This window comes from Dipodomys merriami, unplaced genomic scaffold (assembly GCF_024711535.1).
Source record: "Dipodomys merriami isolate MVZ:Mamm:240054 unplaced genomic scaffold, mDipMer1.0.p SCAF_16, whole genome shotgun sequence".
NCBI classification, from domain to species: Eukaryota; Metazoa; Chordata; class Mammalia; order Rodentia; family Heteromyidae; genus Dipodomys; species Dipodomys merriami.
Genome location: NW_027202937.1, coordinates 10349542 through 10360836, shown reverse-complemented (window position 1 = coordinate 10360836; position 11295 = coordinate 10349542). Strand labels below are relative to the sequence as shown.

Genomic DNA, 11295 nt, shown 5'->3' with positions numbered 1-11295 from the left:
TTGCTGTGCTGACTTTCTTAACCTGGGGTCTACAGACGGACCAGAAGGGTATCAGAGTATTATTTTTTGAGAAGCCGACAGCCTGGGAGCAAAGCCATATGCCCCTGCCTGATGCCACCATCGCTCCTCAGGCCGCGAGATTTGTTCTTAGAGCAGGAATCTGCCCGGGCCAAACTAACCCTAACTCTCCCCCCCGCCCTTCCCCCCAATGCTTCACGTAGCCCCAAGGAAGCTGAGGATGAACACACCAGCATTACCTGACAAAAGAGTCCAAGTCTGTATCTACGAATATGTAAATTGTCTAGAAATGAGATTTTATTGTTGGCAAAAATGGTTCGATGAAAAAAAAGAGGATAAAGCCTGTGGTTCCTTAGCAAACGTGGGCTCCAGACAACCATTTGGCAGCTTAATAATTACTCTTGGGTCTGTTTCCCTCGCGTGGCAACACCTACCTCCAAGGCTGGTGGGAGGACACGAGGTACCCGGGGCCAGTGCTCAGTCCACACAGTAGGTGCCTAATTAATCTCGGCCCTCTCAACACCGACCGGGACGCTACCCTTAGCCACCAGGAAACGCAGCTTTACGCGACGGCCGACGGATTGCGCTCTCCAGAGCCTCGGCTCCCCATGCTGGGCCGCCACCCACACTCCTCTGAGACACCACCCTGTGGGTTCTGGGATCTGAGACTTCCTACTGGCCCCACCCTTTTCGCCACGCAACCAATCAGCACGAGGCTTGTAGCGTGCTGCCCTCCAATTGGCCCCGACCTTCGTCCCGCCCCGCAGGCTCAGCGAGGACGTCCGGTGGGGAGGTGGCAACTTCCGGCCGGGAAGGCGTTGTGGCGGTAGTGGTGCCGCGAGGTCGGCCCCGCGTGTGGAACGGCGGGGGCGTGCCGGCGCCTGAGGCAGCCAGGCTGGGATTCTTGGCCACATTCTTGGGTAAACAGTCCCGGAGCCAGCAAGTGTGTGGTCCGTGAGCCGGGACAGAGCTGCGGGGCAGGAGGCGTCCCGGGCTTCCGAGAGCTGGATCGTTGATGAAGCGCCGACCTCCTCATCTTCACAGGGCCTGCAGGTTAAAACCCAGGTTAGTATTTTGTTGGTTTTCTCTTGGGAGAGAGGTATTGACTGATTTGTAGGAACTGCAGAAAAGTTTCCGCCCTGGAGCTGGCGTTGGTGGCTCACGCCTGTAATCCTGGCCACTCTGGAGGCTGAGATCTGAGGATCGCGGTTCAGAGCCAGCCCGGGCAAGAAAGTCCGTGAGACTCCTATCTCCAATAAACCACCAGAAAACCGGAAGTGGCGCTGCAGCTCAAAGTGGTAGAGCACTAGCTTTGAGCAAAAGAGCTCAGGGACAGCGCGCTGGCCCAGAGTTCAAGCCCCACGACCGGCCAAAAGAAAAAAAAAAAAAAAAGAAAAGTTTCCGCCTTGGGCGGGGTGGTTGTTGTCTGAGGAGACACGTTTCTCCTCCTCCGCACAGCCCTCTGTGACTTCCATCCCTATTCCCCACAGCCTTCGTCCTCAGTGGAGTCTCCCTTCAGACTTGCATCTTTTCCCAACACTCCAGAATTCTGCCTTTCCAGGAGGCCATGGATTCTTCGACGCCTTTGCCTCCTGCAGTGTCCTCCCCGATCTGCAACCCAGCCCCACGAACGATCCAGATCGAGTTCCCTCAGCATAGCTCGTCGCTGCTGGAATCTCTGAACCGCCACAGGCTAGAGGGAAAGTTTTGTGATGTGTCTCTCCTGGTGCAGGGGCGGGAACTTCGGGCTCACAAAGCAGTGTTGGCTGCTGCTTCTCCTTACTTCCATGACAAGTTGCTTCTGGGGGATGCGCCACGACTCACGCTGCCGAGTGTCATTGAAGCTGATGCTTTCGAGGGGCTACTTCAGCTCATTTATTCTGGGCACCTCCGCCTGCCTCTGGATGCTCTCCCTGCCCATCTTCTTGTAGCCAGTGGCCTTCAGATGTGGCAAGTAGTAGATCAATGCTCAGAGATTCTTAGAGAACTAGAAATTTCAGGGAGTGGAATTTCAGCCCGTGGAGGAGCCTCCTTCCACACAGTTCTTCCCACATCCTCTCCAGGAGGGTGGTGTATTCGCTCCTCCCCTTTCCAGGCCCCAGTACAGTCTTCTGCTTCTACTGAGAGCCCTGCTTCTACCGAGAGCCCCATTGGAGGGGAGGGAAGTGAACTGGGAGAAGTGTTACAGATTCAGGTGGAAGAAGATGAGGAGGAGGAAGAGGAAGAAGAAGAAGAAGAGGACCAAGGATCAGCAACCTCACTGTCTCAGACTTCTCAACCTCAGAGAGTATCAGGGAGTTTTGCCCATGCTCGTGGGACCCACCCGCTGCCCATAACTGCTCCCCACAGGCATCCAGAAGGGGAGAATACACCAGTTGAGTCTACTGCTCCCCCCACCTCACTGTCTCCCAAAATCTTCTACATTAAGCAGGAGCCTTTTGAGCCTAAGGAGGAGATAACAGGAGGTGGAACTCAGTCTGGAGGAATAAAAGAGGAGATCAAAGCATTTCCTGGAGGAGATGCTGAAGGGAATGGGGAGCTAAGATTCTTACTGCCCCCAGGAACAGGTACAATATCTGGAGGAGGGGGTCCGTCGTGGAAACCAGTGGATCTTCATGGGAATGAAATCCTGTCCGGGGGTGGAGGACCTGGAGGAACAGGGCAGGCTGTGCATGGGCCTGTAAAGCTGGGTGGAGCACCACCTGCAGATGGAAAACGCTTTGGTTGCTTATGTGGGAAGCGGTTTGCAGTAAAACCAAAACGCGACCGGCACATCATGCTGACCTTCAGCCTTCGGCCTTTTGGCTGTGGTATATGTAACAAGCGCTTCAAGTTAAAGCACCATCTGACAGAGCACATGAAGACCCATGCTGGAGCTCTGCATGCCTGTCCCCATTGTGGCCGTCGATTCCGAGTCCATGCCTGTTACCTTCGTCACCGGGATCTGTGCAAGGGCCAGGGCTGGGCCACTGCCCACTGGACTTACAAGTGACTGCTCAGGCCATCCACTAATTTCAAGGACAAGTAGCCACTGATGATGATGGATACTTACCCTTCTGCTCTTGGGTATAAACCTCAGCTCAGCAGACTGGGAAGTTTAGATTTCTCACCCAGATTTTGGTAACCCCCGTTTAGGGAAGTGGTTTATAGGCTATACTTAAATTGATCACTTGCCCATGATGGACTTTCTTTTTTGCAGTCTTAATGTCCTTTGAGAAAATAAGACTTCAGATTAGAAGGTTAGAGAAGAGGTAGAACACAGTGATGACATAATAATTTTTACTTAGTGTCCATGAAGAGTTAAAGGACCTAGTGTCCAACTAAGGATATATTCAACTTGGAGCTGTGATGATCTAAGACAAAGCTCTAAGTTTTCCCTCATGATTGCTGGAACTGTGAGCATAATCCTTTTTAATGTGCTTTTTTTTTTGTACTTTTCCAGAAGCCCCTCAGATTATACCATACTTTCCACTAGTAGACACCTTTCCATTACTTGTTTTAATAAGTTGTAGTTGAGCACTTTAACAAATTAAGCATTCCATTTGTCATTCCTAGAACCTTCTTTAACAGAGGATGTTCCCCTCAACAGCTTGTGCCTCTTGTCTACCTTTTACCACCATGGATAACTCATACATTGACCACAGTGATGAATGTGACCAGTGAACTCAGGAGATGGCAGCTGACCCTCATTGTTTTCAGGGTGGCATTACTGCTCTGTGAACAATCTGCCATGGTCAAGAGGGACTCAGGGCTGGGGCCACAGATGCTAAAGATTACAGAATAACTGCACAGTAGAACCACACTGCCTCATTTTCCATCCCACCCACATTTGATAGAGGTAGCTCTTTTATTGAGAGGTGGAGGGATAGATATTAGAATGAGGGTGGAGGGAGATGTTAATTTCTTTAAATAAACTTTGCCCTGAAATCTAAACTGATGGTGGACTGGATTAAATTTTTTTTTTTTTTTTTTTTTTGGGTCCGGTCGTGGGGCCTGAACTCTGGGCCTGGGCGCTGTCCCTCAGCTCTTCAGCTCAAGGCTAGCGCTCTACCACTTGAGCCACAGCGCCACTTCCAGCTTTTTCTGCTTATGTGGTGCTGAGGAATCGAACCCAGGGCCTTGAGCATGCAAGACAAGCGCTCTACCACTGAGCCACCTTCCCAGCTCCATGGATTAAATATTTTGTGTGAAAAGATATGCAGAGTCACAGAAATAAATTCCTTTTACATTTGGGTTATGTTGGTGGTTTCACAGATCTATCATAGAGAGCACTGTCCTGACTAGCTAAGATGAATTGCCTCTGGTAAGTTACATTACCTTTCAAAATCAGAACTGTATTCTATATTACTTTGGTTTGGGCTAGCAGCCCACTGCATGGGCTTGCTGGTCTCATGTTTGTGATCCTCTTATCTCTACCTCCTGAGTACTGGGATTACAGGTGTGTACCATCACAGCCTGGCTTCTGTGTTTGCCAGTCCTAGAGCTTGAACCAAGGACTTGGGTGTTGTCCCTGAGCTTTGTTGCTTAAAGCTAGTACTCTACCATTTGAGCCACAGCGCTGCTTCTGGCTTTTTGGTAGTTAATTGGAGATAGGAGTCTCAGACTTTCTTACCTGTGCTGGGTTTGAACTTGAATCCTCAGATAGCCTCCTGAGTAGCCTAGGATTACAAGAGTGCTTGTGCTTGTGCTTCTGGTTTTTGTTCTGGTTGTAATATTTCTAGTTAATTAATTTTATTTATTTTTTGTACTAGTCCTGGGGCTGAACTCAGAGCCTGGGCACTGTTCCTTAGCTTATTTGCTAAAAGCTAGTGTACTACCACTTGAGCCACAGTTCCATTTCTGGATTTTGTGATTGGGGTGGGGGGGGATATTGGGGTCAGTCATGGGGTTTGAACTCTGGGCCTGGGCGCTGTCTCTCAGTTCTTCAGCTCAAGGCTAGCACTCTACCACTTGAGCCACAGTGCCACTTCCAGTTTTCTAAGTGGTTTATTGGAGATAAGAGTCTCATAGACTTTCCTGCCAGAGCTGGCTTTGATCCACAATCCTCAGATCTCAGCCTCGAGTAGCTAGGATTACAACTGTGAACCACTGGCTCCCAGCTTGTTTTCTTTTTTCTTTTTTTGCCAGTCCTGGGCCTTGAACTCAGGGCCTGGGCTCTGCCCCTCAGTGTCTCTGTGCTCAAGGCTAATGCTCTACCATTTGAGCCACAGCACCACTTCCAGCTTTTTCTGTTTATTTGATACTGAGAAATCAAACCCAGGGCTTCATGCATGCTAGGCAAGCACTCTATCACTTATGAGAATATAGCAATTCTCAGCCCTGGATTTTTTTTTTAATTTAAATTTTAATTAATTTTTTGCCAGTCGTGGGGCCTGAACTCAGCCTGGGCACTGTCCCTCAGCTCTTCAGCTTAAGGCTAGCGCTCTACCACTTGAGCCACAGCATCACTTCTGGCTTTTTCTGCTTATGTGGTGCTGAGGAATCGAACCCAGGGCCTCATGAATGCAAGGCAAGCACTCTACCACTAAGCCACCTTCCCAGCCCTTAATTTTTAGTTTTTTTTTTTTTTTAGTTTATTGGAGGTAAGAGTCTCATGGACTTTCCTGCCGGGGTTGGTTTTGAACTCCAGTCCTCAGAAATCAGCCTTCTGAGTAGCTATGATTACAGTGAGCCAGTGCCTTGCCTGGCTTCTGTTGTTTTTGTTTTTGTTTTTTCTTCTTATTTATTTATTTATTTATTTATTTTTAAATTTAATTTAATTTTATTTGTGAACATACTGTACAGAGGAGTTACAATTACATGGGCAGGATAATGCGTACATTTCTTACCAAGCATTGCAGCCTTCTCCTTTGTTTACCCTTCACATCCCTTCCCAGCCTCCCCCCTCCCCCCCAATCCCAATCCTCCTCCCCCCCCCCACCGACTTTGTAAAGCTCGTTTTGTACTTGTACTTCTCATTGTTACAACAGGTCCACCTGTATCCTTAAACAACTGGTTTTTCCCCATCTCCTCCACAAGTTATACTGACATCAAATATAGTGAAAGCAGGGGTTATACTGTGGGGGAGGGACATACAAAGCAACAAAGAGATAATCTTATAAATGCGTTGGAAACACATGCATGAAAGAAAAAAACATTAAAATACATATCTAAGGGTTTTCTTCTTTTTTAAAATGGCTTAGATCACAAGATCCTTCCTATGATATTTCCAGGTTTTCCTTTATTATGTATATTTGGGTGTTCAACAAACAGTTTAGCACTGATACTAAACTGATTAATCCTCTGCTTTCAAAGGATTACAGCTACTACTAAAGCTAGACAGATAATTAGAAGTTTATGATAGTACAAGGTACTTGAATGGCACAAAGGAAGTCAAGTGAAGACTTCCTCTGTTGGTCAGCAGTGGTTTCACAGTTTTTCTGTTTTTGTTTTGTTTTATTTTGGGTCCGGTCGTGGGCCTGAACTCTGAGCCTGGGCACTGCTCCTCAGCTCTTCAGCTCAAGGCTAGCGCTCTACCACTTGAGCCACAGCGCCACTTCTGGCTTTTTTTTTTTTTTTGCTTATGGGTGCTGAGGAATCGAACCCAGGGCCTCAAGCATTGCAAGGCAAGCGCTCTACCACTGAGCCACCTTCCCAGCCCTCAGTTTTTCTGTATGCCAGAGTGTGGCCATGAGTGTGAATAGCTGAACTGATGTGGAGACTAAACAAAAGAGTTGAAGTAATATAGGGCCAGGGGTGAAATAGTCCTTTCCCAATCATTTACCTCACAAGTTGTTAGGTATAAGCCAGACAGTGTCTCAAACCTGTAATCGTAGCTACTTGAGAGGCAGAGATTGGAGGATCACAGTTTGAGGTCAGCTGCAGGGAGTGGGAGGAATTTGTAAGACTCCATCTCAACTAATGGCTGGGTGGAGTGGTATACATTTGTCATCCCTAGTGACACAAATAGGAGGATAAAAGTTAAAGGCTGGGGCTGGGAAGGTGGCTCAGTGGTAGAGTGCTTGCCTTGCATGCATGAGGCCCTGGGATCAATTCCTCAGCACCACATAAGCAGGAAAAAAAAAGCCGGAAGTGGCACTGTGGCTCAAGTGGTAGAGCACTAGCCTTGAGCTGAAGAGCTGAGGGACAGCACCCAGGCCCAGAATTCAGGCCCCATGACCAGACCAAAAACAAAAACAAAAACAAAAAAGAAGTTAAAGGCGGCCCAGGCATTAAGTGAGACCCTACTTTGAAAAGAAGAAATGCAAAAAGGTAGTAGAGATATGATGACATAACTCAAGTGGTAGAATACCTACCTAGCAAACAAGGCCTTGAGTTCAATCTCTAATATTGCCAAAAAAAACAAACAGTTATTAGATATGAGGCTCAGGAAAAAAACCCAGCTGTGTGACTGAAAAAGTCAGTGTTAGCTTAGATTTGTCAGTCTCTCAAAACAGCCATGCCATGGACCAGTCCCCATACTAACGACTAAATACATTGTAAAGAAAGGAGGGAAAGGGTCTTGGGTTCATTACAGTCGCACACACCTGCTGTTCTTGACCATCTCCTGGAGGTAGGTATATTCCTTGGCCATCTGGGGTCCTTTAGTTACAAGCATTGGAAGCTGGCTCTGCCTAACCTTATCAAAACAAGGTTTTGTGGGATTTTTGAAAATTGTTCTTGTGAGGTTTTTGTTTTGTTTTGTTTAGCTTATACAGAGAAAACAAGAATTTTAGAAGGATAAGGGCAACTGCTGGAATGGAAGGAAAGACCTGAAGACTTGTCTTTGAAAGGACAAAACCAGTCAGCTACAGGATTTCATGACCATACAGTTTAAAGTGATAGCTCAGTTTTGGTATTTTGGACGCTGGGGATTGAATCTAGGGCCTTGCACATGTTAAACATAATTTTTTGGGGGGCTGGGAAGGTGGCTCAGTGGTAGAGCGCTTGCCTTGCATGCATGAAGCCCTGGGTTCGATTCCTCAGCACCACATAAGCAAAAAGAAAAAAAAAGCCGGAAGTGGCGCTGTGGCTCAAGTGGTAGAGAGCTAGCCTTTTTGTCTGTCGTGGGGCCTGAACTCTGGGCCTGGGCGCTGTCCCTCAGCTCTTCAGCTCAAGGCTCTAGCTAGCACTATACCACTTGAGCCACAGTGCCAATTCTGGCTTTTTTCTGCTTATATGGTGTTGAGGAATCAAACCCAGGGCCTCATGCATGCAGGGTAAGCACTCTACCACTGAGCCACCTTCCCAGCCCCAAGCATAAACTTATCACCAAGTTACATCCCCAGTCCTGATTTTTGTTTCTTACATCACCAATCTAAGGATAGAATTTCTCAGGAAAGAACTTTTAGCCTCATGTCCACTCTTACAAGAGCCCCTCATCATATGTGTCCCTTTGATCATATGTCAGTATGGCAACAAAGTGGGCATGGAATCCTCAAAGGGAATTTCTAGGGCAGAAGAGGGAAGCATGGGTACAGGTCTGGCCACAGTAACAGAAGTCCACTCCCATCTATTTGTTACCCTTTCCAGGAGCCTTAAAGCCTTAGCTAGCCAGGATTGATTACCTCTTCTCTGTCTTTAATCCCTGCAACACGGTGTGTGTGCCTGTGTGTGTATGTGTGTGTGCACAAATGCATGTACCTGTAGTGGGACTTGAACTCAGGTCACTGTACCACTTGAACATCAGTTCTACTTCCAGCTTCCGATGGTTAATTAGAAATAAGCTTATGGGCTTTGTTGTCCAGGCTGGCTTCAAACCAACACAATCCTCTAATATCAGCCTTCTAAGTAGGATTACAGGCTGAGATACCAGAACCCAGCCAAAAATAAGGAGCTCTTCATGAATTTATATGCTGTCCTTGTCAAGGGCCCATGCTAATTTCTGTATCCTTCTAATTTTAGTGCTGCTGAAGCAAGCACTAACTTTCATGGATCTCTCAGTTTCCTTTGTTCAATAAATATTTGCCAATCCTTCGATTAACTGCCCTAGGCACAGAGGACAATGCTTGTCCTCAAGGTTACCTTCTGATGCTATAAAGGAAACAAGCCAGGAAAGGTAGAGGATAGAAGAAAAAGAGGGAATGCCTGATGCATTGATACAATATACAAAGGAATGAGAAAAATGGATCTGTAAAGCGTTTTGCAGGTGTAGAGGCAGAGAGAGGAGAGACATTTATTTAACAAGGAGACTGGTGGGTTTTGAATTTTGAATTTAGATTTGGAATGTAGCAGGAAGGCTAGAAAGAGTTTAGATCATTAAGGAGCAAGAGTAGAAGCAGGAAGGCCAATTAGACTCTTTCAGTAAGGCGGAAAGATAGGTGGGATGGGTAAAGGCAGCAGATAGGCAGAGAAACATGAATGAAATCTATTACATTTGGAGGCAAGATTGATAAGACATTTCTGATGGATTAGAATAAAAGTTATGGAGCTGGGTGCCAGTGGCTCATGCCTGAAATCCTAGCTACTCAGGAGGCTGAGATCTGAGGATCACAGTTCAAAGCCAGCCTGAGCAGGAAAGTCCATGAGATTCTTTTTTTTTTTTTTTTGTCGGTCGTGGGGCTTGAACTCTGGGCCTGGGCGCTGTTCCTCAGCTCTTCAGCTCAAGGCTAGCGCTCTACCACTTGAGCTACAGCACCACTTCCGGTTTTCTGGTGGTTTATTTGAGATAGGAGTCTCACGGTCTCTCCTGCCCGGGCTGGCTTTGAACCGCGATCCTCAGATCTCAGCCTCCTGAGTAGCTAGGATTACAGGCCTGAGCCACCAGCGCCCGGCTTGAGCCACCAGCGCCCGGCTCATGAGATTCTTATCTCCAATAAAAACCACTAGAAAACCGGAAGTGGTGCTGTGGCTCAAGTGGAAGAGTGCTCGCCTTGAGCTGAAGAGCGCAGGGACAGGGCCCAAGCCCAGAGTTCAAGCCCCATGACCGACCAAAAAAAAAAAAAAAAAAGTTATGGGAAGGTCAAAATATCAAGATCTAAAGACTGGGAATGTCTTTAATGGTAGAGTGCTTGCCTTGCATTCATGAAGCCCCAGGTTTGATTTCTCAGTACCACATACACAGAAAAAGCTGGAAGTGGTGCTGTGGCTCAAGGGATATAGTACTACCCTTGAGCAAGAGAAGCTGAGGGACAGTGCCCAGGCCCCGAGTTCAAACCTCATAACAGGCCAAAAAAAAAAAAAAATCAGTATCTACAATTTTTGGCTTGAGCAACTGAATGAGAACTAAATGGATCAAGAGATTTTATGTTGGGGTCTACAGATGCTGGCCCATCAAGTCTGGTTTTTTTCAGAGGTAGTTTTTGTTATTATTGCTGTTTGTTGTCAGTACTGGGCCTTGAATTTAGATCCTCCCACTCTCCCTTGGCTTTTTCCTTTCAAGGCAAGTGCTCTGCCATTTGAGTATCCCCCTTACCTAGGGGACAATCTTAGTATCTCTAATGGTTGATTCTGTGTCTTCTAAAAGAACACAACATGAAGGATATATCCCCAGGATAACCACAAGACTTCATATCCTAGGTCACACAGCCCTCTGAGCATTTCAGCCATTCCTTAAAAACACATGACGACTGATTTTTAGACAACAGGATTGTATGTTATATAATGCTATATTCCCAGCACATCTAAAAACTCCAGTCTTTTCCCTTGGTACTTGAAATATTCAATGCAAATATGGCAATCTACTACGTTTTTCTTTTTCTTTTCTTTACTCTTCAGTACTGGGATTTGAACTCAGTCTCATGCTTGCTAAGCAGGCAGTCATGACTCCAGCAACTGTATTTTTCTACTTAATATAAAGCCTTTGAAGCATCAGTTACCTAATTGTTTTAACACTTAATTGGCTCATTAATTTGTGTAGTAACATTATAGACTACAAATTATGTTTTCCTTTTAACCTCCACAAATGTGCACTGTAAGGTAACTTAGTAGTGAATTAATATGCTAAAGTCATATAATAAAGGCATATAAAATAAAGGGATACTAAATGAACAAGGTAAGCATAGAGTTGGGTTTGGAAATGAGAAGATCTAAGAGAGGCTGTGGTCACAGTTGCTATTTTGTTGGCAATACAGTTGAAATAGAAGGAGGTATGGGAGGAGAAGGTGAAATAGTGATTTTTTTTTTTAGGCCAGTCCTGGGGCTTGAACTAACGGCCTGAGCTGCTTTTGCTCAAGGCTAGCACCCTACCAGTTTAATCCACAGCGCCACTTCAAATTTTCTGGTGGTTAATTAGAGATAAGAGATACCCGAGGACTTTACTGCCCTGGCTGGCTTCGAACCATGATCTTCAGATCTCAG

The 11295-nt window shown here is 46.5% G+C and overlaps 1 protein-coding gene and 1 pseudogene across 1 annotated transcript; one reads left to right on the top strand and one right to left on the bottom strand.

Annotated features, from left to right (window-relative positions):
• The first annotated feature begins 834 nt into the window (after positions 1–834).
• Zbtb9 (zinc finger and BTB domain containing 9) lies at positions 835–3951 on the top strand. Its single transcript, XM_070023965.1, has 2 exons — positions 835–1083; positions 1509–3951. The coding sequence occupies exon 2, from the start codon at positions 1586–1588 to the stop codon at positions 3008–3010; it is 1425 nt and encodes a 474-aa protein (XP_069880066.1). The 5' UTR covers positions 835–1083; positions 1509–1585; the 3' UTR covers positions 3011–3951.
• Positions 3952–8821: 4870 nt separating this feature from the next.
• On the bottom strand, positions 8822–8919 carry LOC138828532 (U6 spliceosomal RNA; annotated as a pseudogene).
• Positions 8920–11295: the final 2376 nt, after the last annotated feature.

What these genes read in the sequence shown, in the direction of transcription:
- Zbtb9 (XM_070023965.1), top strand. Translation starts at nt 1,586, where the DNA reads ATGGATTCTTCGACGCCTTTGCCTCCTGCAGTGTCCTCCCCGATCTGC.